This window comes from Suillus clintonianus (assembly GCF_016758775.1).
Source record: "Suillus clintonianus strain FC179 chromosome Unknown DEU56scaffold_192, whole genome shotgun sequence".
NCBI classification, from domain to species: Eukaryota; Fungi; Basidiomycota; class Agaricomycetes; order Boletales; family Suillaceae; genus Suillus; species Suillus clintonianus.
In genome coordinates this window covers 1-27590 of record NW_024539416.1, presented here as the reverse complement: position 1 = coordinate 27590, position 27590 = coordinate 1, and the positions used below count along the sequence as shown (strand labels likewise).

General features: G+C 50.0%; 6 protein-coding genes across 6 annotated transcripts; 3 read left to right on the top strand and 3 right to left on the bottom strand.

The window, feature by feature from the left end:
• Positions 1–377: 377 nt before the first annotated feature.
• On the bottom strand, positions 378–4057 carry DEU56DRAFT_919986 (uncharacterized protein; the record flags this gene model as incomplete). Its single annotated transcript, XM_041358367.1, has 3 exons — positions 378–2420; positions 2475–3577; positions 3640–4057. 3 exons carry the CDS (start codon positions 4055–4057, stop codon positions 378–380), a joined length of 3564 nt encoding a protein of 1187 aa, XP_041201028.1.
• Positions 4058–5377: 1320 nt separating this feature from the next.
• Positions 5378–7908, top strand: DEU56DRAFT_919985 (uncharacterized protein; the record flags this gene model as incomplete). Its single annotated transcript, XM_041358366.1, has 6 exons — positions 5378–5419; positions 5492–6089; positions 6419–6762; positions 6819–7355; positions 7418–7564; positions 7624–7908. 6 exons carry the CDS (start codon positions 5378–5380, stop codon positions 7906–7908), a joined length of 1953 nt encoding a protein of 650 aa, XP_041201027.1.
• A 1417-nt stretch (positions 7909–9325) lies between these two features.
• Positions 9326–12457, top strand: DEU56DRAFT_919984 (uncharacterized protein; the record flags this gene model as incomplete). The annotated part of the gene is made up of 8 exons (XM_041358365.1): positions 9326–9929; positions 9978–10193; positions 10252–10869; positions 10931–11050; positions 11251–11486; positions 11534–11803; positions 11854–12266; positions 12316–12457. The coding sequence occupies 8 exons, from the start codon at positions 9326–9328 to the stop codon at positions 12455–12457; spliced, it is 2619 nt and encodes an 872-aa protein (XP_041201026.1).
• Positions 12458–12837: 380 nt separating this feature from the next.
• DEU56DRAFT_762154 (uncharacterized protein) lies at positions 12838–14766 on the bottom strand (the record flags this gene model as incomplete). The annotated part of the gene is made up of 12 exons (XM_041350643.1): positions 12838–12950; positions 12987–13030; positions 13161–13215; positions 13335–13378; positions 13509–13563; positions 13683–13726; positions 13857–13911; positions 14031–14074; positions 14205–14259; positions 14379–14422; positions 14553–14607; positions 14727–14766. The coding sequence occupies 12 exons, from the start codon at positions 14764–14766 to the stop codon at positions 12838–12840; spliced, it is 648 nt and encodes a 215-aa protein (XP_041201025.1).
• A 2744-nt stretch (positions 14767–17510) lies between these two features.
• On the top strand, positions 17511–23463 carry DEU56DRAFT_919982 (uncharacterized protein; the record flags this gene model as incomplete). The annotated part of the gene is made up of 11 exons (XM_041358364.1): positions 17511–17556; positions 17608–17834; positions 17890–18057; positions 18113–18244; positions 18294–19072; positions 19123–19575; positions 19624–20105; positions 20154–21628; positions 21678–22346; positions 22399–23398; positions 23450–23463. The coding sequence occupies 11 exons, from the start codon at positions 17511–17513 to the stop codon at positions 23461–23463; spliced, it is 5445 nt and encodes a 1814-aa protein (XP_041201024.1).
• Positions 23464–25341: 1878 nt separating this feature from the next.
• Positions 25342–27063, bottom strand: DEU56DRAFT_919981 (uncharacterized protein; the record flags this gene model as incomplete). Its single annotated transcript, XM_041358363.1, has 4 exons — positions 25342–25977; positions 26031–26057; positions 26118–26237; positions 26290–27063. 4 exons carry the CDS (start codon positions 27061–27063, stop codon positions 25342–25344), a joined length of 1557 nt encoding a protein of 518 aa, XP_041201023.1.
• Between the last annotated feature and the right edge of the window lie 527 nt (positions 27064–27590).

Here is a 27590-nt window from a genome sequence, read left to right as displayed (position 1 = left end):
TGAACTTATGAGTAGGTTTTGTTTATCATTCCGAAAGAGCATTGGATTGCAGAGGAGTTCAAACAGCATTTGATTATCAAGTACTTGATGGAGGGTATCTATGTACAATTATTGTAAACTTGGGTATATTCTACAATGAAATAGCGTGGATATGTAAGATCGAATCAGCAGTACACGAGAGCAGAAGCAAATGCAGAAAGACGAATTCGAAGAAAGTAGAAGAGGAGAGCAAGAAAAGCGCCAAGGCAAAATGAACGGATTATGAACAAACGAATGATGAAGATCCTAGAGCATAGCGCATGGGAAGCATAATTATCAGGAGGTGACCGCACCTCGAAAGCCACCCACAGGTCGCTAACAAGAAAAAAAAAAAAAATTCATACCTCATCCTTCCACCCATCATCCCCATCATCCCCCTCCCCGTCGCTCATAGCATATAGACTCAAACTCGTCATATCGCCAAGGTGTAGCTCGTGTTCGGGGCGCAGTTGTAGACTATGTGGAGACCCCGGAGCTTCTGTCATCGAGAACGTCGCAGTGCTTGGGCTCGCAGATATTGTGCCTGTCGATGCGAAGGAGGTGAATGATACAGATTGACTTGGGTAAGAGGGCTGAGGTCTATAGAAGGAGTGCGAACGAGGAATCATGGAATGCGAATACGATTGTTTATGCCCCAGTTTTTTGCCAACATGGGAGGGATCGCCAGGAGAGGGCGGTGACTCGCTCACCGTGGCAGATAACCCCACATCCTCCAGCATCAACATCGACATTTCAAGCGGTGGAGCGGGGAATAAGCTCGAGGATGTGCTTGCGCGTCTTTGTCTCTGTAGTTGTCTTTTCTGCGGGGAAGGAGGCTGGACGGACAATGGGGTTGGAGGTTGGGGCTGCCTCTTCTGCGGGGAAAAAGGTCTGAGCTGCGTAGACCGTGATGGGGAGGGGGTCCGTCGGTATGTGAAATCGTAGGACGCTTTAGCGGATACAGTATGGTGTCTGCCATGCTGGGGAAGATGCGAGTGCGAACGTTCGAGATGAGGCCTGCGGGGGACGGGCGTGAGTGTTCGGGATTGGTGGGCAGGGGAGACGCGGAGAGAAGCAAGGTGCTTGCGGGGCAAGCGCTCGAAGTCTTGATCGCAGCGATGTGTTTTATCAGACCCATCTTCCTCGTCCATGCTAAGCACGCCAAGTCCTACACCTCTGCCCAAGCCCACGTCATCTCTGTCCTGGTTCGCCATGGCTTCTAACACCCTCAATCTTTCCCTCAGCATCCCATTCTCCTCCCTCAGTCTCCTACACGTCTCCTGGGAGTCCGCAAGGGCATTCAGTAGGGCCGAGGTTTCGAGATAATGTTTGTCTTGAAGCGTCCGGACGTTGGCTCCGATTGCATTCCCAACACCAGCCCCAGCCCCAGCCCCAGCCCCAGCACCGATCCCCGATCCCACACCACTGCTCACGCTCGTAGGGGCCGTGCTCCCCGAAAACGCAGTTCTCGCAGCACTCGAGAACGTCGGGCTTGGGCTCCAACCTGCACCAGCATTTCCCGTCGTACCCGCGCTCCTCGTCCCAAGCGAAGACGAGCTCGCAGCCTCTGAAAACGCCGCACGCGAAGGAGCATGGTCCCGCAATGAAGCATACCGGTTGATCGTCGAATAGTCTCTATCATAACGGCCAAGAGACGTTTCACGATCACGGTCTAACCGGCTCATCACCGAAGTGGCACCTTCGCGGTCATACCGACTCAGTGCTGAACTTGCGCTTTCTCGGTCCTGCTCGAAGCGATTGACATTGACAGTGACAGACCCTGCTCTCTCTCTCTCGAACCTTGCACCAGACTCCTCTCGTTCCCCATCAAGCAGCCCAGCAGCAGCAAAGGCTTTGGCAGTCCTTGGACCGAGCCATTCCATATTTGGAGGTCCTGGTGTAAGCGTGCTGCGGGTGAGTGGGGAGGACACAAGTCTGTTTTCTCCGGGAGAGAGGTTGACTCTCCCTGTTCTATCTCCAACTCCATTCCCAACACCAAGCCCGGACCTCCCCGTCCCATTGAGGCGATTGCTCGCGCTGGATCCTGGTCTTTCAACATGAGCAGATAAGGATGAAGGCTCATCGACACTTAAGCTTCTCTTCCGGCTGAAAAAGAGGTGGGGGTGATGACGGCGGCGGAGGTGGGTTGGGTCATGGGGGGCGCTTGTAGTTGGGGGAGGGCTAGATGTGGGAGTCCTTGTATTTGCGCTGGTCGTGGTAGCGGAGGGTGAGATAAGGGTGGTTGAGGAAGATGCACTAAGACTGGCGGGTGAAGGCGCAGCAGAAGTAGGTACAAGGGTTGTGGTGATGCAGGGCACCGAAGGTGTTGCCCCTCTGGTGGGAACAACATCAACACTTGGGCATGAGGGTACATGTACCTGCAGCGTTGGGTGTTGATTCTGCTACAAATCACTATGTAAGTATATGAAAAATAATCTGAACACAGAAAAACTCACCTCCACTGATCCACCGCGAGTATTCCTCATTCCTGAGTCGGAAGAGGAGCGAGGTATGAAGCTGACATCTACTGATGGGCGAGACACACCCGTGTCCGAAGATACCCTTAACCCCGTAGTATCCGATGACGATCGCATCACCGTGTCCACTGTGACCTGCCCAGCCGATAAAGGAGACGGAGGCTGACGCCTCTGCATTCTTGTAACTGTTTCGACTGAGGTCACTGGCGTGCCCGCAGCCATTGAAGGAGGGGCGGAAGAGACACTCCGCATAAGCCTTGGCAAATGCGACGGCGGGCGACGTGAGGGACGGGTAATAGGGAGCTTGTAGGGCTCTGGAGAGCGCACTACTCCTTGTGAAGGTCGAGGAAATGGGGTTGTAGGCTGGTGAATTGCTGGTGACCGTATGCTAGGCGATAAAGGCGTTATTGGCTCTCGTGATGGCGCTTCAGGGGGCCCTAGCGACAAAGGTGTAGTAGATCGTTCAGCGAAAGGCGCGGAATGAAGTCGAGGACCAGGTGTTTGAGGGATTGTGGTACATGCAACTCCATATGGCGTACTACTGAATACATTTGGCACGGATATATTAGTAGCTGATTCCTCTTTGTCCTTGCTGGGCGTGCGATGTGGGCTGAGTAGCTCAGCAAGGTCAGGATCAAGCGCGCTGAAGTCAAAGGTCGCATCTGGGTCTGAGGCCTGAGGAAGACACGAAACCGTTTCCTTGCTGTCATACCCATAATTTGTTCTCCGAGGTGGGAATGGCATATCTGCATCTTCGACCACAATAACACTGGACCAACCGTCGGCAGTGGTGGGGGATAGAGCATCATGGAGTTCGGCGGATAATTTTGAGAGGGAGAGATCAAGATTGGAGGTGGCGGGGGAGGGATCACAAGAAGTTTGGGAAGCAGATGGGTCTTTTGAGATGGGAAAGGTGTCCTGAGATGGTGGTGGGGAGAACTTGACCTTGGATGGAAAGAAAGTGTGTGGCGAAGTAGGGGAGGGAGAGGGTGATGGACTTGAGGAAGGGATGTGTCTCGAAATACCCGAATTGTCAGCTTCCAGGATGGTACTAAGGTCAGCGGGGCATGGGTAGACGGGGGCTAGTAATGAGATGAAGGAATATTTCATAATGGCGCTTAACAAAGATTGGGAGACTACGAACCGTACATCTCGTCGTCAACAATTGTAGGAGACTGTGAAGCCATGGAGAGTGAAGGGAGGAGGCTGTCAGAGGCAGAGGCAGCACGGACAAGATCATAGCTCCTCTTGTGCGAAGTGAATTCTTCAGCATCAAGACGGGATATAGACATGACAGGGGGATTATCCTGGTCGTGTTGTCGATCCCGGACAGAGGAGATGGAAGGTTTGCGGTCACTGGAGCGACGGAGAGATGAAAAGTGGAAAGGGTGTTTCGTTTGTATTGGCGGCTGAGCTGGCGACGCTGGTTTGCTATTTCCAAACGGGAGGAGATTACGGATAGCGCGAAAGGATGGAATGCTTGATGGTGTGGATGGCGTTGACGGTGCACTGCCCTCGGATGTACGGCGCATGAGTGGAAGAGGATTTATGTTGCTTGACATCGAGGACCGTGATGTGCGCGTGCTTATCATACCCAAGCCAGGTGATAAGTCTGCCATAGTAGTGTCGACAAAGATGAAGAACGTTGGCTATTCCCAGGATCAACTTGAACGTTACACTAGTCGTGACGAGCGTCTGTGGCATGCACGCTGCGAAGACCAGCTTCGGGATGGACAGCAGGTCGGTTTAACGACGGCGACGACGACGACGAGCCGTTCGTTGTCGCTGGTGGCAAGCGACGAACACTGACAACTTCCATAAAATTATTGAGCACCGTCGTCCCTTGATTTTAAACAAACTTTCCTTTTTCGGCGATCGTCTTCTTTAATTCCGTACCTGTTTCTGCTTCTGCGGTTTGCAGCAGCCTTACTTGCTTATTATCATAGGGGAGTCCACAGCGTTGCGCGACTGCCTCCCCGTCGGTTTCACGTCCTTGACACCGAGCTCAAAGCCTCAAACACCATCTCCATGTTCAATTCGACCTTTTGTACGTTCACGCGTTATAGCCGTGTATTACGCCACTTTGACTCTGAGGTGAGTGGACTATTATATAGGGATATTGTAAATGGGTTCGGTTAAAAGTATGGTTATGTTACCCCCCAAGGCCCAAAACCAAAAACGTGTGTGTGTTCTATTGAAATTTAGTAACATATAGACAATAAAACTATCAACATAAATGATACATGAACCCTATATACGGCTAATATTTACACATAGGTACGAAGAAACACTCAGTGATGATGGACAACATGAGAGTTAATGATTAATATTTTGTATTGATATCTACGTAGATGTCAATAGAGGTCCGCAGATAGGCCTATCATGAACAGCGGACCATAATGGAAATCGACACAGACAATATATGAACATAGTATTATGTACACACACAAAAGTATTGTATAGATACACACACAAAATGAAAATTGACATAGACAATATAGTAACATAGTAACATAGTGTGTATAGATACACACACAAGTATGTATAGGTCCGCGGATTGACCTTTGAACAACGGCGGACGTGCCGTGGGCAAGGTGATAGTATGTTATCAGACGATCTATTGTAATTTATCAGCGTCCCCCTGCTTTCTGGCTCCTCTTTCCCCTTCCGTGCCCTTCATTTCCTCGAGGCTTCTGAATTTCCGTGATCCGTCACGTGGTATCAGCACGTGACGGTCGCGGACATGAAGAAGCCTCGAGGAAATGAAGGGCACGGAAGGGGAAAGAGGAGTCAGAAAGCAGGGGGACGCTGATAAATTACAATAGATCGTCTGATAACATACCATCACCTTGCCCTACCTTGTATACAAGTCTGTGAAGAAGATGCCGCCGAAAAAAAGCAAAGGAGGAGGAGAGAATACGAAGGTAAGTGCCGATCATTAAAGAATTCGAAGAAAAGACTCACTGATAGCGTTTTAAAATATTGAATTTGATCAGGCTGATGGGGCGTCTGTGTTGCATATGAACAACCGACCGATCGAAGCGATCGTTCCGACGACGGACATCGCGAAAGAGACGCAGAAGCTAGACAGCCAGGTGGCCAAGTGTAAGGTGGGGGTTGCCTGGGTTGATCTGCTTGCGATCGCAGGGCGGCTCAAGTTCGGGGTCTACAACGACCGGCCCCAGAACGAGTCTGAAACGAATAAATTAGTAGGGAGTTTCGAGACGAGCGGGATCGTGTCGATGAAGGATGTTGCGGCGATCCCGCTGATCATGAAGACCTCGCGTCTTAAGGATGCTAAATCACTCGTGAAGAATTTCGACGATCCGGAGGAGGTCCTGGAACTGGAGATGCGTGATCTCAAAGCGATCGTCGTCGCATCGGGGCAACATCGACTCGCCGCACTACAACGTTATAATCAGTCGCTCCTCGACGAGTACTCTGCACTCGAGACGAAGCGGGAGAAGATCAACGCGTTAAAACATCTTACCACAGATCATATCGCGACGTACAACGACTGTCACACTGCGATGTGTCGGGTGAAGGGCCTGCTGTACGGGATCGGGAAATGGGGTGTCACCATATATGACGAAGGTGAGTATTGTGTGCACACTCACTTATACGATAAACGACGGGTGTGCGAGACATTGTGTCGACACGTCCGCGGATGTGGATAGGCCAGTCTGCGGACGATGTGCACATTAGCACACAAACACGTCCGCCGATGTCGATATGTCAATCCGCGGACCATACACACCTTCGTGTGTATACGTCCGCCGATGTAAGGTGATCAATCCGCGGACCATATGCACCTTAGTGTACACAGGTCCGCCGATGCAGAGTCATCAATCCGCGGACCTAATGCCATTGTTCTTCGAATTATTTATTTATCCAAAGACGTATACTAACGATACACATACTAGATAAACTACTGGCGAAAGGGAACGAACTCGCGAACCATTTGAGCCGCAACAGCTCCTTGCACGAGTACAAGGAGACTGAAGAGGAGGTGCTGATCACGCTATTCAAACAGATCAAGGTGTTGTACGATTCGTCACCTGTTAACGAGCGTGATCGTCTCGCTGTCGAGCATTTGTTATCGATTCGTACGACGCAGGAGAAGAACGCACGTCTGCACAAGGTGCTGGAGCACGAGACTTTGTGTGTGTTCCTCGCGACACGTTTGTTGCAGCTCGGACCGCACTTCAGGCATCGCCGTGAATTTACGGTGAACTGGCTTGCGAAGTCTATTAACGTTTGCATGGGCGTGAGTGGATTCGCTTTAGTATAGATGAAGGAGGGTCGACTCACGGTTATCACCAGATGTATCTCCAGTGGATCAAGATCCGCATCGAGACCTTGAGGCGCTTGAGCTCGAAGGCGATGTTCCCGAGCTATGCGGAGGTGACGGACCTGTTGGAGAAAGCAGACGCTCGCGATGCCGCCGCCATCGCCAAGGTCGCGGAATTACGCACCTTGCTGCTGCGAACCCCGAAGGCGAAGGACGATCAAGACCTTTCGCTGTGGGCGAACGTGATGGATGGCCTGGACAAGAATGCGTCGTCGGCACTGTCGAAAATCAGCGAGCACATGGGGGAGATGAGCCCGGTGTATATCGCACCTCTGAGCATCTATCGCCAGAGCGTGGTGAAAACGCTGCAAGACGGGTGGGGACTCACGTCGAACGAGGACTACGAAGAAAACGAGATCCTCGCTCACCTCGATCGTGTGGTCGCCCGTGTCCTCCTCTATCTGACCCCAGAGCAAGGGCAAGTGCACGCCCCTGAGCCCCTCCTATGTGGTTTCGTCATGAACGAGTCATGGGACTCGTTCGTGCGCATTCAAGACGGACTGGCGGAGGTGAGTAAATTATTAATCAGTTCTAATGACGCGCAGAACTCACCTTAACATTTCGAACGAAGGTTTGCCGTTGGTTCGAGAGCCTCCTCGACTATTATCGAATGCTCCACCCGAAGACCCACACCATGGACGACTGGTCGACGGTGATGTTGCAGAACATCACCAATGACTCGCGTTTCCTTGGGAAGGGACACGAATACAGCGCCAAGGTGAGTTTCGAGGGGGGAGCGTTAACGCGACCGAATACGCTAACTATGTTGCGTCATAGATCGCGGGCATCATCTGGGAACACCGACGTACCTTGATGGTCCGACTTACGAACTACATGATCAATATGAAGCAACGCGTCGTTCCACGAGCGAAGGACAAGAAGGAGTTGATGTCGGCGTATGAGAGATTGCCGTCAGGAGAGACGATCGCGAGCGAGGCGCTCACGAAGATCCTTATGGAGAGGAGGATGAAGGCCAACAAAAATCGGGACTTAGCTTCGCAACCTTCGACCATTGCGGGTACATTGGCCCTCCACACGACTTCCTGGGATTGGCTTAGTTAGTTAGGGTTGATAGATGATCGTAGGTTGCGCAGGTGGATGGCTCAGTGCTTGAGACCCTAACCCTAATCTAGGGTCTAAATTAGCGGCAGGCAGATAAGTATTTCCTTTTTAGGACGAATTAGGGTTGTCAGTGTGATGAGGCACGAGGCAGGCAAGGATGAACAGCGGCTCCCTAAGGGGACCGCACGCACACTTGCCTGATAAACAGTCGCTGTACTGGACGGCTCCCTCAGGGGACCGTTGCATTACTTACACTGATCTGTGACTCACAGTGGCAAGTGCGTGTAAGCCATGTGCTGATGCAATAGGAATGTACGTGATGTACATATGTTCACACTAAAACATCGCTGCGAAGATCTGGCACTGGGACTGTCACCGGCTCCCTGAGGGGACCGGACAATTGACCTCACATTTGTCCCACGTGACAAGTGGTAACCGCGCCTCGCCTCTCAACAGCGGTGATTAAGAGAATGCGTTAGTGTACTTGCACATGTGTGATGTCAGATGTGACATTGTGTGATGGGTTCCGTTCACCCACTTGAGAGGGACAGGTCTCATCGATTAAAACATCATGTAATTTAGAATATATAATACAATTATTTAAGAATCTGTACAACTCCTTCCAGAATAAGGAGATTTCATGATGGATGGGCCAACAAAACGTGTCCTCGATGTGGTGGGTTCTACTTCGTTTCCACTTCGTGACGATCGCCTGGGTACAGACTCCGTTCGTTGCCGATCGAAATAAGGTCAAATGGGGCAAGAGACGCGCATCTGCAGGCGCGGCTCCCATTGGGAGCCGCGCCCAGATCGCGTCGACTTTGCCCCATTTGACCATATATCGATCGGCACGTACAGAGTCTGTACCCAGGCGATTGTCACAAAGTAGAAACGAAGTAGAACCCACCACATCGAAGACACGTTTTGTCGGCCCATCCATCATGAAATCTCAGTATTCTGAATCCACCCATGAGATCAGTTAGTTAGCCAGCAAGGACGGACAAAATGAGAAACACTCAGCAAAGATCCAGTGCAGCAGCTCCCTCAGGGAGCCGATTACTGACATCAATCACAGTCACACTGCGGATATGAAAGAAACGAGTCGCGCTCACCCACTGATATCAGGCAATCTACACCCTTTAACAAACTAACCCTGAACCCTGATGCTGACGGGGCATCCCCATGTAGTTATCGAGTAGCGTACGTCGCGCACAATCACAACGTCCCTGAAAATTTGATATTTTCAAGGTAATTATCCATCGCGTTATAAGTAGCTGCGCCGGAGGTGACAACACATCACCCACCGAGCAACCAACAACACCTACAACGAAACACAAACCCACCAAACCAACAAACAACTAGTAAGTGCACTCACCCAGGAGTACAACAACGCTAATGCACCGCTGACGGAGCAGACATGAGTCACAATCTGCAAAGCGCCGTCTTGATGCTCCTCCTGTCCGGTAAGGACTGGATTTTTGCGGAGGAGTCGGGGACTCTGCAGGAGCTGTACGGGCTGACTGAGAAATTATTCGATGAACCCAACAAGCATCTCACCGAGGACGAGAGGGCGTCTATTGTCGCGATGATCGAGGCGATTCGTAAGAGGAAGACCGGAGAAGAACGTTATAAGGTTCTCGAAGGCAAGAGCGAGGGAGGATGGAGTGCTGGACGCTCGGCCTTGAAGAAATGGTTCACAAAACAAAAGGTATCTAACAACATAGGTCATGCGATTGACGACGCGTACAATGAGTGCGGAGTAGCACCGCTGCAACTAATCAATAACGAGGGACTTCAGGAAGGGGAGGAGTTTCCGAACATTACAGATGCGGAAGGCGCCAGGGAGGACGTCCTGCTCGCGATTGCTGGCGAGAACGCAATGGAACGGGTGCCGCGTGGCGATTTTCGTGATGCTTGGTATGCCATCAACCATCACGCCTGGGAGCGTCACCGCAAACGCTACAGGCGTGCCAAGACAGGATTGCCCATGAAAAAACTGGCTGCGTCCGTAGCCGTGAAAGGTGAGTCGTCTTGATAGGCACGTATGATTAGTGACTCACTTGGGACAGAAATTGAGGACGCGGATGAGGTCACTGCCAAGCAGCTGCGTGAGGCGACGAAGGCCGTCAAGGCGCTCAGCATGGCAGTCGGGTGGTTCCCCGAGGAACAAGATCAACTGGGGGAATACGAGGAGTTCTTGAAAGAGGTCGTCGTGGTTGCGGTAGCAAAGGTTAGGCAAGTGCCAAAGGAGAAGGTGACGGTGAAAACGGACAACACACCTGGCCGTGCGTAGCGCGGTCCCCTTAGGGAGCCGTTTTCATGTGTACTCACCGTCGTTACCAGGCAAACGTGGTGCTCAGCGTGCGCGCAAGGTTAAGTCGGGCTCTCTCGTTGCCGCCGGTGACGTGGAGGAGATCTGGGCGCTGTATGTTCAGATGTTTGAAACTGAACCCGGTCAGTTAGAGGCCCCACAAGACGAGGAAGACATAGAAGACAGCGGGAAAGCTGCCTGGAACGACGCTTCTGAAGACCTCGGCGTGGATGGTTGGCGAGAGATGGATAACGACAAACTTAATCACCTGCTGCAGTTCCCGGGTGGCAAGCCCGTACTTTTTGCCGAGTTTCGCTCGAAAACTGGGTTGTGCGCGTGGGATGCGGCGTCGACGTCGAAATTCGTGGAAGGCAACGAGGACATGGAGCCGTTGGCCCTCCTGTGGCATCAACGGGTTGGTGTCGCTGCGATGGTCGACAAGATCTGGTCTGCTTCCAAGTCGGATGAGGAGGTGCCAGGGATGCTGATCGCTGATGAGGTCGGCGTGGGTAAGACAGCACTCACCATGGGGTTCATTGCTTTCGTTATCGATGCCTTCTGGATCCAGGAAGTCGCAGCTGGGCGAGGGAGACCAGATGGGGTGACATCGACCATAAACGTCACTAACGTGCGCCCCGCTCCAATTCTGGGTGAGTGCAGAGTTTTTAGACGGTCCCCTGAGGGAGCCGTTCTTGACCTACCATCGATCAGTTGGTGTCTATGTTGGTGGTGGTGTTGGCATTGACGCGAGTAGCGGTCCCCTGAGGGAGCCGTTTCTGACCCACCAACCGTCGGGTGGTGTTGATGTTGTTGATGTTGCTGGTGCTGCTGGTGATCGCATTGATGCGAGTGGCGGTCCCCTGAGGGAGCCGTTAGTAATTTGACTGTAGTTGGTGTCGCCGCATGTAAGCGGTCCCCAGTGGGAGCCGTTGCAGCACATGCGATACCTGGTGGCTGTTGTACAGCCGGTCCCCCCTGGGAGCCGTTCGTTGAGAGTGAACTTTGACTTACCATCCCCTTCTGCCCCACAGCCGAACGCCCATATTTTGCAGGCATGGATGCCATCCCCAACCTCCCCCACGTCATCATCGTGCCCAATTCACTCAATAGTCAGTGGTACTCCGAGCTCCGTACATTTTTCGCGCCCAAAGCAGTTGAGATATATAATTACCCCACCGCGGAGAGCGAGTTCGGTGAATTCTTCAACGGTGCTTGGGCAACCTCCGCCACTCCATTAATTCACCGCATCATCTTGGTGAATCACTCAGTGAGTCTGCTCACTAACATCAGTCGCAAGTACTTACTAGATTTCAGGTTATGAACACGAGCGGCAAAGTGTTCGATACACGCAAAGGTGTCCCTGGGCACAACAGCAACAAGGCGTCTGACGACATGCGTTCGCTGAAGTTACGCAAGCAGGCTGCAAAGTGCCTGTGGGCGCGTCAGAAGTTTCTTACCGCTTCCGTGGACGAGGTCCACGATATGCGCAACCTTACCGCCGGGTTTTACGCGACCTTGGAGGTGATGAAGGCAGCTATAGTCAAACTCCTGTCGACTGGCACCCCGTTGTACACGGGTCCAAAGGTAAGTAGCACACTGTCGTATTGTGTTAGCACTCACTGATTAATTTTCAGGACCTCTGCAACTTAGGCCGTTTGGCCCGCATCCCATATTTCATGGGCAAGCTTGGCGATGACCGCGACAAGGAGCACCTCAAGCAACTTCGTGCGGCCCGTCGCAGCATGACTCACGAAGATAAGATTGATGCCGCAGCGCACACCGTTCGTTTGTTGGCTGCCGGTTCCAAAAGTCACGACGACGAGCCTGAAGCGAGGATCCGTATTCGGACGGCCACGACGAACTGGGTCACCAACATCAAACGTGGCTACCGCGGGCGTGTTATTCGACGGACGGTCGAATCGATTACTTTTGACGGCAAGAAGATCAACGACACGTTGATCCCCTACAAGATGGTGATGGTGCCCGTCCAGCTCAGTAAAAAGGAGGTGGAGATAAATGAGAGCGTCATGGCTCAGATCACTCGCTCGTAAGTGTGCGGCTCCCTCAGGGGACCGAGTACTGACACACTCACTTAGCTCCATGGCTGCAACGCTGGACGAGACGTCCAACTTCAACACGGTACGTGACCGGCTCCCTGAGGGAGCCTATCTACTGGACTTCCACGCGGAAGCTGCATTTGCACGCCAGATCATTCGGAACACGAAATGCACTGATTAGAGGGCGTGGGAACAAAATCTGAGTCATAGACCATAAACTATATGCTCATGGCTTGGACTATCATTCATCACTTATCTGATGACTAAGCATACCGTATTCTTACAACGCGTTTAAAATTGGACGTATTTCTCAAAGCAAGATGTAAATTCCTGGGCGATATCCACACTATATGCCAACTTGAGTATCTCAAAAAATCACTCATGGTAGTGCTTACATAACCCCAAATTTCATTAGTGTTCCGATGTCCATATAAGGCAGTATGCGGATAGAGTATTAAATTCCATAAATCACAGTTAAATCATAGAATAATAATACATAGGTGCAAAACATGTTTGGCCATGTTATGAAATGTTTGTCTGACTAATCCACACCCTATATCATCAGCACCACATGATCTGATGTGTCTTAACATGTGCTCTCCCATATCTAATTGTATTTTTCCTACATAAACCAGGTAGGGTGGCGGATAACCGCTTGATATCTCGCGGATTTGCTTCGTGCAAAGATGAAATATTTCCGTTCAACATACCTGAAGTCCCAACTACAGCCCCGGATGTTCCAATGGCCATTAAACTAGTGTTCCCCTATATAAAACTGCAAATTCGGGTCAGAAAAGCCCAAAATCAACATAATGTCGGAATTATCCACTTGATATCTCGCGGGTTTGCCTCGTGCAAAGATGAAATATTTCCGTTCAACATACCTGAAGTCCCAACTACAGCCCCGGATGTTCCAATGGCCATTAAACTGATGTTCCCCTATATAAAACTGCAGATTCGGGTCAGAAAAGCCCAAAATCAACATAATGTCGGAATTATCCACTTGATATCTCGCGGGTTTGCCTCGTGCAAAGATGAAATATTTCCGTTCAACATACCTGAAGTCCCAACTACAGCCCCGGATGTTCCAATGGCCATTAAACTGATGTTCCCCTATATAAAACTGCAAATTCGGGTCAGAAAAGCCCAAAATCAACATAATGTTGCAACTATCTGCTTGATATCACGCGGGTTTGCTTCGTGCAAAGATGAAATATTTCCGTTCAACATACCTGAAGTCCCAACTACAGCCCCGGATGTTCCAATGGCCATTAAACTGATGTTCCCCTATATAAAACTGCAAATTCGGGTCAGAAAAGCCCAAAATCAACATAATGTTGCAACTATCTGCTTGATATCACGCGGGTTTGCTTCGTGCAAAGATGAAATATTTCCGTTCAACATACCTGAAGTCCCAACTACAGCCCCGGATGTTCCAATGGCCATTAAACTGATGTTCCCCTATATAAAACTGCAAATTCGGGTCAGAAAAGCCCAAAATCAACATAATGTTGCAACTATCTGCTTGATATCACGCGGGTTTGCTTCGTGCAAAGATGAAATATTTCCGTTCAACATACCTGAAGTCCCAACTACAGCCCCGGATGTTCCAATGGCCATTAAACTGATGTTCCCCTATATAAAACTGCAAATTCGGGTCAGAAAAGCCCAAAATCAACATAATGTTGCAACTATCTGCTTGATATCACGCGGGTTTGCTTCGTGCAAAGATGAAATATTTCCGTTCAACATACCTGAAGTCCCAACTACAGCCCCGGATGTTCCAATGGCCATTAAACTAGTGTTCCCCTATATAAAACTGCAGATTCGGGTCAGAAAAGCCCAAAATCAACATAATGTCGGAATTATCCACTTGATATCTCGCGGGTTTGCCTCGTGCAAAGATGAAATATTTCCGTTCAACATACCTGAAGTCCCAACTACAGCCCCGGATGTTCCAATGGCCATTAAACTGATGTTCCCCTATATAAAACTGCAAATTCGGGTCAGAAAAGCCCAAAATCAACATAATGTTGCAACTATCTGCTTGATATCACGCGGGTTTGCTTCGTGCAAAGATGAAATATTTCCGTTCAACATACCTGAAGTCCCAACTACAGCCCCGGATGTTCCAATGGCCATTAAACTAGTGTTCCCCTATATAAAACTGCAGATTCGGGTCAGAAAAGCCCAAAATCAATATAATGTTGCAACTATCTGCTTGATATCACGCGGGTTTGCTTCGTGCAAAGATGAAATATTTCCGTTCAACATACCTGAAGTCCCAACTACAGCCCCGGATGTTCCAATGGCCATTTAACTGATGTTCCCCTATATAAAACTGCAAATTCGGGTCAGAAAAGCCCAAAATCAATATAATGTTGCAACTATCTGCTTGATATCACGCGGGTTTGCTTCGTGCAAAGATGAAATATTTCCGTTCAACATACCTGAAGTCCCAACTACAGCCCCGGATGTTCCAATGGCCATTTAACTGATGTTCCCCTATATAAAACTGCAAATTCGGGTCAGAAAAGCCCAAAATCAACATAATGTCGGAAGTATCTGCTTGATATCTTGCAGGATTTCAATTTTCTTGGTTAGCTGCCTTGCTTCAGATGGATATGTATCTTCTCGGTTTCTTGTTGTCTCGGTTAGGTGCCTTGCTTTGGATGGATACATATCTTCTCGGTTTCTTGTTGTCTCGGTTAGCTGCCTTGCTTCGGATGAATATGTATCTTCTCGGTTTCTCGTTGTCTCGGTTAGCTGCCTTGCTTCGGATGAATACATATCTTCTCGGTTTCTCGTTGTCTCGGTTAGCTGCCTTGCTTAGGGTTGACCTGCCAATTGACAACTTGATATAACAATATCATTTTGCATCCCATTGCACCACCATTAATAAACAATCTGAATTAATCTTGTTTTTCCCCTAATTACCAGGCTTATTTTAATTGTTCATTTAAATTAATTAGAACACCAGTGTTCAGCATGTCCGAATCAATATTGTTTTTCACCGAATTAACAGGTCTATTTTAATTGTTTACTTAACATGATTAACAGTGGTGGTATACTATTAATAATGTAATTGTTATTGAGCCGGTGCACCATTATTTTGACGCTTATGTAAGATCGAACGTTGAAACAAATGTTGTGTAGCTTATGTAATTGTTTGCGGGCTTTCCTACAAACAAACAATGTTGGACCTTACGTAATTTTCCTTTCTCTTCCTCGTACTCCCATCTTCCCCTACATTCAATATAGGGGTCCATCAGGCGAGCGCAAACGCTCGCCGATGTTTCTCTTTGGCCCGTGCGCAAACGCTCGCGTCAATCTATCACCTTTCTCGTCGACGAGCGCAATCGCTCGTTGATGTTTCTCTTTGGCCCGAGCGCAAACGCTCGAGTCAATCTCATACCTTTGTCGTCGATGAGAGCAAACGCTTGTCGGTTTTTCTCCTTTTTCTCAACGCCTCCAAATAATCGTTGGCTACGTTCTCGCCTGGCCTGAACGTCATCCGTAGGTGCGATTACTTTTCACTTTGTTATCACTCATTGTCACAACAGAAAGCCAGTACTCACAGCGCTTTACGTGTTAGCGAGTCCCGCGTCTCCGTTCCCTCCAGGCAAGCCGATCATTGCTCAACAGACTTTACCACAAGGTACTCTCATCGCTATCTACTTTTTTTGACCCAACACTGATTTATCACGCGTTTCACAGTTCCCGATCAGCTCATCGTCATCTGATGTTTGCTTATCCAGTCGATCGACGGAAGCTCTAGGTAAGTTATCATGTCTTGATCTGCACGCGGGTGGCTGAAACTGAGCGCATATAGGCGCTGATGAGGACCTTCAGCAACGCTCACGCACCTTTGAATATGCCCCTCATGAGACGTTCGCGGAGATTCTAGACAAATAAGAGGTTAGTGTTTTTCGTGGTTCTCGTTGCGATGCTAATTGACTGGTATTATACAGGATCTGGAGTTTGCCGCAGAGATCGTGCAGTAGTTGAATGTGATCTTGCCTACTTCGCCTGCATTGGCGGAGTTCCGAAACCGTCTGAGGAGCGTTCAGACACGGGTTGGTTGATCTTATCCTCGTTTGATGCATAGACTGATTACCACGTTCTAACAGGATATGCTGGCCTTATGACCGAATATCTGGACAAGCCGCACACCTATGTTGTTCTCGCAGCACGTACGCACTTGGCCAGCTTTTTTGGATTGTAATTCTCGCTCTTGAGCACGGGCAAGGGGATTACCCTGATGTCGTCGATGGTAGCTCTCGTAGAGCCACACTTTCTCATCTCCGGATCTGATTGTAGACAAAGCCAGTCGGCCTCACTGGTACAGCCGTTGCCTTCGGCGTGGACGTCGCACCATACATGGAGAAGTTCATCGAACCCGTTCTGTCATGATTTACCACAGCTCGAACCTATAACATACCTCCCAGAGTTCCTAGATGGCCTCCTGTGAGTCTGAAAGGTTTGTACTCGAAGTCTTGCTCATGCACGTCCAGGAAGTACATGTCAGACCCCATCGATGATGTGCGCATAGTCACAGGAAACATTCAACCGATTTCATACGCGAAATCAGAGATGTTAGTATGGTGTGTCAACGATTAGAAGAATACGCGGAGGCCTCGCATTTATCGCTGCTGTCCTGTTGTTCCGATCAATGTTGTGCCGATCAAAGATCTCGGCCCAAGCTTCATATCAGTGCGTCTTGCTAGGTCTGGCTTAGGGGGGTTCATGCGACAGGCACACGATGGATGGGTTGATGATGATATTTGGCTCCAGGCCCCGGCTTCTCTCAACATTAATATAGTTACTTTTAATCGAAGTACTTGGCCAGGGGAAGGAGACAATCATGTCCTAAAACGCTTTCCTACGCCCATTAATCATTTTAGCACATGCTTCGACTTCGAGAACCACATCTTATGTCTGTCAGCCCCACCTTAGTATTACATATTCGTACATATACTTGCACATCTGTCACGGCCAAAACGCAGTACCGGAATGCTTCGATTATAACTACACACGATCTGTTATTAGAATGTCTGCACATGCATGCGTCGGTCTACAGTATTAAAGTAAAAAATTCTGCTGATGGCAGCAATCATACCCTCGTTGCTACAATGTGAGCTCAACCTTCGTCCGCTTTTTCAGCCGCTAATGCTCAGAGATTAAGGACGAAAAAGTGCCCTGACTGCGGCTATACCACAAGGCACAAAACAGCCATGGCAAAACACATACGAATTGACCATGTTAAATCCATCTGCATCGGTATGTTCTTCATTCATCCTCATTAAGCAGGCTGACGGCGAGTCCAATCAGATGGTGTAACCTTGACACGTCAAAGCGACGGCGATTTTCATTGCCATGTATGCAAGGCTGTCTACGAAGATCCCCTACAACTGCAAACGCATCATAAGCGGACCCACGTTGATGGTGTTCTCGTTTCCGACACTACGTCTCACGATTCAGATAGCAATACTCATGCACCTAGCAAGAGGAAACACGATCAAACCGGTGACATAAATGAGCAGCCTCAGGCTGCATCGGTATGTTAGCCTTCAATTCTTTCACAAGCTACTGTGTAACATTTCCACTTTTAAGCGTACTGGTGGTATTCCTGCCGAAATACCACCAGGGAGCGGTACTCCTCCCCGTGTCCCAACCCCACAGCTGGCGCACTGTAACGATACTCCCTCCCCTAAGGTGCACAAGAAGAGAAAAACCAAGAAAGGCTCTATCGAAGTAGATAAGGAGGTTGATGTTGTGTCTGTACGTCTCCCTTCAGTTGTTCTACATGGCGCTTCCTGACAGTACTACTTCCCAGCGTGCTGGCAGTCCCCCAGATCGTCCTTCCTCCAGCAAGAAGCGCAAGCATAAAGAAAAGAAGGCGAAGAAGGCGAAGCATCGCTCTGCCCCAGACGCACAAGAACAGCTAGATTTAGGGGCACCGGCATCGGTACGTCAGCCTCACCCTCTTCATTATGCTCGTCTCATCAATATCACAGGCAGCCACAACTATTCCGCCGTTACCTTCTCCATCCCAAGCTGATGTAGCCGTCCTAAACAAACTCAGTATTATCGTCGACCCCATACACAAAATCGCGATCTGTATTGATTGTGAGATCGCAATCCCTGCTGATCACGTCCGTACGCACGCTGTGAGCCATGATTTGCGACCTCCTCCACAAGAAGTCCTGCAACCCATCCTCGCGTCGTTGGGATGCGTGAACAAGTTCACTGCACCGTTAGGACGCATTCCCCCCATCGTTGGCCTCAAAATACTTCGTGGCTCCTCATGCTCAATCGATGGATGTGGTTTCCTTGCTGTTGCCACACGCACCATGCAAGACCACTTCGCCTCCAAGCATCCTGGTTTCTCGTATCGTCCGAACTCAGCAGAGCGCGACCTCCAACGCATATACGAGTTTCGTGGCAATCAGACTCTTGTTGCCATCGATCTCAATCTCATAATGCCGCCGCAGCAACGCGCATTTAACGAATACCTTGACGAGATCACGCGAAATGTTCCCCATGTTGATTCAGATGTGTACCACGTTGACCATGACACGAGGCAACACGGAACTTTCTTGGGCAAAATGGGGTGGAACAAGGCTATCGAGGGCCTTTCGGTGACGAAAGCATTGCAGGTCGTGTCCAGCCCCAGCGACGACGAGCAACACTTTCAAGCGCTGCACACTGCTGTACATGATTGGCTCAGCGAGATATGTATTGTGCTACCCAATATCGACGTTACTTTTTTGCGTTGGGTCAACACTTCTAAAGGGTAAGTCTGTCTGAAATCGCTTTCATTATTTGATACTAACTTGTGTTCAGCGAAATTGTCAACGCTCCCTTTCGAGCCCCTGTTACGGATACATACGTGGCCAAATGTGCACGTATATGGGCCCGCTTCCTCACAATGTTACTACGTTTCACAGACGCTCCAGACAGCTGTCCCTTTGAACTCCTTCTCACTGCCACCCAAACAACAGCGCTCCAACAGCTCTTAGCGGTCTTGACAGGCGCTTTGCGAGGTCCTGTGACCCATCATATTCAAGAGGTTTCGTTCTTATTCTTGAGCACTCCCAACGAACACATCACGCAGGATCGTTTCAGCTGTAATCTCATCAGATACATGATAATGTCGCATCTGCTTCTTGACGGTACTTTCGAACCCGCGTCCACCATCGTTCCCAACTTGTCATGTATACAATACTCCATGCGTGCAACTGGGGTGTTCGAGGGGTACAATCGCGTGTTGAATGGTACGACTGACGGGCTGTTGAAGTACGTGCTGTCGCTACCGTGTTATCACACTCGCTAACCACGCAATAGTTTTTACTTCGAGACTCTCAAACCCATGCTCACTGAAGGCGAAAGGTATCCCTTCACCACGCTCAGAGAGGAGATGCACTTGCTCTCCTCCATAGCTCATTCAGAGACCCGCCTGCCATGTCTCCTTTGGAACACAGAACGTACCGTCCTTCAAGTTGACGGCTCCCCGCTCATCATATCAGCTATCAGAGACATGGTCCATTCGCTGATCAGCCGCGCAAATACCCTCATCGTATCGTTATGCGAAGGCGTTGACATGAAGGACTTTGACCAGTGTTTGAAGACCCATTTGGATCCCTTAGAGCCTGGCAAGTGGCCTAAGGATCCGCTCCGTAATAACACCCCGGGCTACTCTTTCATTCAAGACCCACAAAATCCGTTCAAAGCTTTTCAAGCCCTCTTGTTGCAGAGGTTCTATGATACGCCGGAAATATTCAACAAATATCATGTCCGCCAGCCGTCCAGGACGGTATTCAAGCAAGGTGAGCTTGACTTTTATATCGTTTAGGTTAATCGCTAAGCTTTCATAGCGTCAGTCGCAAGGTGGTTCAATGCACTGGCCGAATTCCATGACATCGTTTTCTGCCTTGTCCATGTGACTTCAGGAGGACCGGCTAGGGGCACAGAACTCGAAACATATCGCCTCACCAATACACGTGAGGGTCCTCGGACGTTGTACTTTGTTGCAGGCCATATTACCTTCATTACCGGCTACAACAAATCTCGCCAGCGCACAGATTATCCCGACAAATACGTTGCTCGTCCCATTTATCGCCCTCTCCAACCAATCATCATGTACCTGGCAGGCCCCCTGCGAGGCATTGCTGAGGTTTGGATTCATGCTATCCATACTCCCCCTAGGGACCTGGGCCCTCAGGTATTTATGCGATTTAGCAAACCGCTGCGCAGCGAGGACTTCTCGCAAATCCTCCAAACCCAAACTAACCATCACTTGCATGTCTCCATGGGCCTACGCATGTGGCGTCAAATGATCAAGGCTATCATGCGCCGTATACTCAATCTGGACATCGATGACGAAGGAGACCAACAAGATGATGCTATCGACGAAAGTTTTGGACACAGCACCGGTACTGGCAGGTCACGTTATGGGTTGACATGGAACGACCTCCCTAGCCTTCACGAAGACATGATATCAGAGTTGTTCCAGGTATCGCAGCGCTTCTGGACGTGGTTAGACAACCCCAAGCGCGCCGCTCGCGAACCACAGATTTCGTACACCACCCTCCACGAGATGGCATCGGCCACCCTGGATAAGCTGCAGGCAGTCGCTGTTGAGCAAACCGTAGTCATAAAGGAAACGGCTTCCAACAACAAGCTCATCATCGATTTGCTGCAGTCGACGCACGAGAAGATTGACCGTACTCATCAGGCCGTCATTCAAACTCAAGCTCGGTCTGGCGATGTCTCTCAATCACCTGTTCTTGATGTCGGGCCTATGGAAATCGCATTTGTTCGAACCCAAGGCCTCCGTGCATATCTTGCCGACCCAACGGCCAACTTCAAGAGCATCCAACAGGCTTTGGCGGTAGAGGTCATCTCACAAGGCTACCCTCACGTCCTGATCATAATGCCCACGGGTGCTGGAAAGAGTGTGATCTACGGCTCCCCTGGGTATGTGGAGAATGCTGGATTCCGTCTTATCGTCATTCCATATCGAGCACTGCTCGACCAAGTCATCGACGACGCCAACTCCAAGGGATTGGCATACGCCATCTATCCTTCCCGAGATATCAATTTGTTCATTTGTCGCTTGGTTTTCGTCAGCTTGGAGCGTTGTGCTGACAGCGAGTTTCGAACCTGGGTCAAGGCCTGCAAGGCGTCTGGCCACTTGCGAGGCATCATTTTTGACGAGGCCCAAGACATCCTCATAGCCGCCATCTACCGTCACGCATTTAAGATGCTGCTCAGGATCACCGATCTTAATGTTCAGGTGGCTTTGCTGACGGGCTCGCTTAGTCCTCGTTCTGAGGTCGCATTGTTGCAGGTAAGCATGAGTCTTTAGGGTCGCATACCATACTAAGCAGGTTCGCCAGATGTTGCGTATGGAGCCGTCCCACGTGCGTAAAATTCGCATGCCCACCCACCGCCCGGAAATTCAATACCGTGTTCGCCGTACTACGAAGGAAACAATCGACGACGACGTCGTCTCGTTGGCGCTATCGTTTAAGCTCCAACCCCACGAGCGCGGCATCATCTTCGTACTGACTACCAATTGCTGTGAGCAGCTGGCAGAGACAACGGGATTCCCGTGCTATCACGGCCAACTCAGTGACGAGCAGCGCAAGTCCGCCATGATGACGTGGAGAACGGGCAAGTCAGCATGGATTGTAGGAACCTTGGCGATGGCTCAAGGAATCGACGTTCACTCCGTTCGGATTATCGTCAATCGCGAAATCTCCTGGGTCAGTACCGATCAACAGGGCAACAAGGAAGACAAGATCCTATCGATGATTCATTTTGCTCAAATGTCGGGCCGGGCTGGGCGTGACGGAAAGCCCAGCGTCCATCACCTCCTCTACAGCAACATACCCTCAGTCGACATCAATCCTTCAGAAGATCACGCTGGCCTCCAATCAATGGTTGATTTGGTATCCCACCAAACCTGCCGTCGCAGGTCCATTTCGCTTTTTTTGGATGGCATAGATCAGACCTGCTTGTCCATGCTTTCAACTGAGCTCTGTGACGTTTGTCAATCACATGCGGTAAGGCTCCTCCCGTCCATCTCTCAAGTCCTCATACTCACTAACTTTGTAGCATGTGGTCAGACACCATCAGCAATTTTACAGTAGCCCGTCTGGCTCTCGCCTGAAATCTCTTGCACCTCCTCAAGCTCTCACTCCAGCCCATACTCTCACCCAGGCAGCGGGCCCGAGAGTTCATGGGCTCCCTACTCCCATTAGTCGCCATACCGCAAGTACATCTCACCGTCAGACTTCACCAACGCCGTTCAGACAGGCTGGTGACGTGCGCCTCCCTCAAATGAGCAACGACATCGAGGAAACAACATCCTCTCATGATTCCGATGCATCCCCCGCCCCCAAAGCCACGCATTATATCCCCTATGGTTCACGCGCCAACCAACCAGCTCCCGCCAAACGTGTTCACTTGACAACACACGATCGTCCACCCCCACAACCTGCATACGTCGCCCCGCGGGCTCAGGGCCCCATTCGTTCTGGATCCCATCATACTCAAGTTCCTCAGCCACCCTCCAACTCCACTCCTGAGGATCCGTTCGTGCATGAACCGCTCTTGGGAGAGGGTTATCCCACCACCCGATCTGGCAAGGAGCAGCACATCGGTCGATGGTGTCAGATGAACGTCGGCAAGTGTTCGATCTGTCTGTTCTTCTCCGACTTTGGCAGACATTTCCCCTACTCGTGCCATCGAGGCATCCTCAAAACTCAGGGGTATAAGCAGTACAGACAACAACTACGTTTCACTTCCAATGGATTCTGTTATGGCTGCCTCGCTCCTGATCCCGTCCACCAGAATCAGGCGCAGCCCAACCCCAAAAGCAAATTCTCCTGTCTCTACGATGACCAACTTCGCCCACTTGCGTACGTCATTTACGACGACAAGCCCATCTTCAAGGCCGTCTGCCGGGCGATGGGCATAAACAGCAGGAAGTTTTTAAACCGCGATGCTTACCACAAGTGGCTTGGACAGTATGAACCTCATCCCGAAGCGCTTCCTAACATTCACGAACTCCTCGTACACTATATGAACCTGAAGCTTTTAGACCAGCTGCCTGGTAAGTCACTTCAGTCCCTTATCCGTACTTAACTAAGCCCTCCCTCTTCAGCCGCTCAATCCTGATTATTGGTACTTTAGTTATTCTTACAGTACAATATAACTATTTCATTATGTATATGATAGTACTGAGCTTGGAGGATGTAGAAGTCTTCTCTGTTGAGGAGGCTTTGCAAAGAGAGGGTCCTGGTTTCACGCGCACTATCATAGAGTCCTCCGCATCAGTGTCTTGACGCAATGACGCATTGTCCGCTTACATAATATAACATGTGATACTTTCCTTCCTTAACCTTTCGTCTCAAGTAGTTACCCCCTATATGTGCCCTATCTATATGTTTCCCCCGCCGCGCCCCCCCAGTAGTCCCCGTCCCTGCTCCTTCCTCTTATGGTTAGCCGTTACCTCACAGTCCCTGCTTCTCTTTCCCATCTGCCATTTTCGATGTTTCGACTCGTCCCGACCTTACGTCACAGTCCCTCCGTCCCTGCTTCCTTTTTTTCCCATCCGCCTCGCGGCAGGGACGTCCCTGCTGACGTAATTTTCCCACCCACTCCCCCAGCAGGGACGTCCCTGCTCCTCTGTGTTTTCCAGCAGGGACGGGCGTATGTAACAATTCCTCCGTCCCTGCTTCTCTTTTTTCCCATCCACTCACTGGCAGGGACGTCCCTGCTCCTCTATTTTTGAACCCACCCCCCCAGCAGGGACGTCCCTGCTGCTCTATTTTTGAAACCACCCCCCAAAGCAGGGACGTCCCTGCCACTCCGCTATTTTTGCATCCACTTCCCTGTGGGGATGACTATCTGTGAGTGTCCCTCTGTCTTGAACAGAATATGGTCGTATCCACTGTACTTGCCGACAATGATCTGAGATCTCCTTGGCTTGTTACTTGTTTTCTCTCCTTCGGACTTTCCTGACCCTCATTTTTCTCCTCTCCTCTCCTTGTTTGAACTCGCCTGTATTCATGTTCACTTTCATGAAGTTCTCTACATTTTTCTGGGTTCATCTGTACTCGTTTACACTCGTCTTCACCCGTCTTGGCTGATCCACGGAGCTTGTTTTCGCTTTTTTAAACTTCGCTGAACTCGTCCCCCCTCTCCTTCACTCCTTCAGACTCGCCCACACTTATTTTCGCTTATATGAGCCTCTTCACATTCCTCTGGGCTCACTCGAACTCACTTTGACTCTTCTGGACTTGTATTTGCTTGTCCATGCTGATCTTCCCATTTTGAATTCACTCCTCTGGACTTTCCTGAACTCGTTTTCCCTCTCTTTGACTCATTTGGACTCTCTCGTACTTAATTTTGCTTTTATGAACCCCTCCGCATTGATCTGGGCTCGCCTGTGCTGATTTATACTTGTCTAGACTCCTTTTCACTTGTTCATGCTGATCTCCTGAGTTTACCTCTCTTCTCTGGACTTGCCTGAACTTCCTTTCCCCTCCCTTGGCTTGTTTGTACCCACCTGCACTTTCAAGAACTTCTCTGAGTTTATCTTAGCTCACCTGCACTTATTTAGACTCGTCTTCACCTATCTTCGATGATCTATCTGGTATGGGGACCTGAGACCACAAGAACCAAGCGGAATTGATGTGATCTCCAGATATCTGGTTTCTTGAGTTCAAATTGAAATAATGTTCCAGCTTTCACGACGCAGGCAACTTGTTGGATCTTCCCTCTGTATCCCAATAGTCTTTCCCCTCCCTTTGTCATAATTCCTTGATTTGCAAGACAGGCAGAGGAAGACGACCAGAATCATTGTACTGACTTTGTAGACATATTGTTGTACATGTGAGATTATGTGCATGAGACGACGGAACTAACTACTATGCAGGGTATGATTGAATGCCGGTTCTTCTTGCCTAGAAATAATTGTGGTACACTCGGATGAGACATAGGATTCTTCGAATTAAAAATGGGAGACTCGCCTCGTCCGCAGAAATTCATCCATCACATGAAAAAGTCAGGCTTTGCTTTCTCCACCTCGCTGCAGAACCAGAGGAAAGCCTCGACACAATTATTGTATTTACCTTCTTCAGCATGTTCTTGGACTGCCCATGCAATGAAGTCGGTCAATGTCGAGAGCTGGGCCCCTTGGCTGACATCCTGAATCAAGTGACGTCTGAACTCCTCTCTGGACCAGAAACAGAAGACGGTCTTGAAGATGAATCCAGAGAATGGGCAAGTCACCCCTTTCTTGTAGAGCAACCCAGCATGACAAGCTGGTTCCTCGCCGTTGTGGTTTCTTGACTGGGGTAAGCAGCACTGAAAGCAATAAGTGAAGGGAGCAAATGAGAATGCTCGTTTGAACTGGTAGTACTCCGACATGGGCACTTCGCTCATTTCCTCGCAGGCAGCATGGCTGGCTTCTAAGACTCGGAGTCCTCTTCTTCCAAAGTGAAAGGGGCAGTGATCTCTCAATGCCTCCATATATCTGTTCAGGCGGGAGGTTCGTGCCAGACGACTCATGGCTGCTTGATTTACCTGTTCCGCCCTGGATGCAAAGGTACGGGAATCACTGGGAAGTGATGAGGGGGGTGGCAGCTGGAGTCTTGAAGAGGATGACGCAGAAGGCTGCGAGCAGGACTTTAAATGCTGTGAGTAATGTTGGACAAAAGAAAAAGATGGGGAATGCATACCATGAAGATGTTTTTCATGTTGTCGCGCTGTACGAGGTAAAATAAATGGTCAGCATCAGCAGAGTGTGGATCGAGGATTTGACTGACGGGCTTGTGAATGACCTCAATGGCGTCAAGCACGAGAGCTTGAGACGAGGTTATCTGTGAGTCCATGCCATACAGGGCATCGCTGTCCTGCGACAGTGGTTGGGCCGGTTCAGCGTCCTCCTGTGACATGGCCTCAATACGACGAGATATCATGGGATGGGGAAAAACTCACAGGGGCGTTCTCCATGGTTTGTGCTAATCTGCTTGCTGGCACAAATGCAGGAGGTGGGGCCTGCACAGCTGGAGTGTGTGAGATGGATGTTTGTTCTTGCGACAGGGCTTGTATGGCGAACTGCTGCATCGGGCTATCTGGATCGCAAATGTCGCAAGGGACGCCACGAGGTTCTTGATTGCAACGAGTTGCAAGATCGACGCCATCCATGCAGACCGTATTGGTGTATCGGCGACACTCCGGACCATGGACCACTCGGTCCAACTCCAGCAGGCATTCGTCCTGATTCCTCTTGGACCCTTTGAAGGATGCTATGCCAGTAACGTCGCTGACAAAAAACACATGGGACTCCCTTCCATCACGACCTGCGCGACCCAGCATTTGGTTGTTCACTACAAGCCCATATGCCGGTTTGAAGATAACCACGAATCGAACTTTGGATCTGTCTATACCCTGTGCGAAAGCCGTGGTGCATGCCATCACCTTTGATTCTCCTCTGTCCCAGAGGTCGAGGTTGTAGGCCTTGGTATTTCCGTTCGCCCAGAGGTTGCTGTGATAGACTGCACATTTGTGCAGGACTGCAAAGGTCTCCGCCTCGACTTGCGAGCAAAAGAATACCAAGATACGTTCGTCATCATCCAAGAGTCCGTTGAGTGCACAAACCAGACGACCTAATGATTGCTGTGCTATAATAGGCTGGACTGGAACGACGTGCATTCCAATTTCTGGACGGTTTGTTGAAGACCTGAACTGGGCGAGGTTGTCCACCTTCATACCGAATGGTTTGATGAAGCTCGACAACCGATGGGGAGGGGGCAGTAGCGGACAGGAGGCAGATCAGTATCCTCATGGCGCTGAATTGCCTGGCAAGAACCCCCCATGCCTTTATTCGTTCCGGATGGCAGTTGACATTATCATGAAATTCGTCTACGAAGGCCCTGGTGAATTTATTCCCAAGGGGGGACACGAGGAGACTGTAGAGTATCAATCAATCAATCACTGAACTTTGGGCAGGTGAGATATGCCCCTCTTACTTAGCAAAAACAGTAGACGAGCAATGCTCCACCTAATGAAAAGGACCTGAACGTCGTCCGGTACTTCCTTGGATTGAGAGTAATTGTGGCATCGCAAGCCACCAGCAACCGTCTTCTTGTACTGTTCTTCTAGCAATGCCACGAATGGGCAGACGACGATGGATTTCGCAATTCTCGTCGAGGATTGAGGGAACCATCCACATCATGCTTTTGCCGCCCCCTGTCTTCATGGCGACGAGGACATCACGAGTTTCCGTCATGATTCCC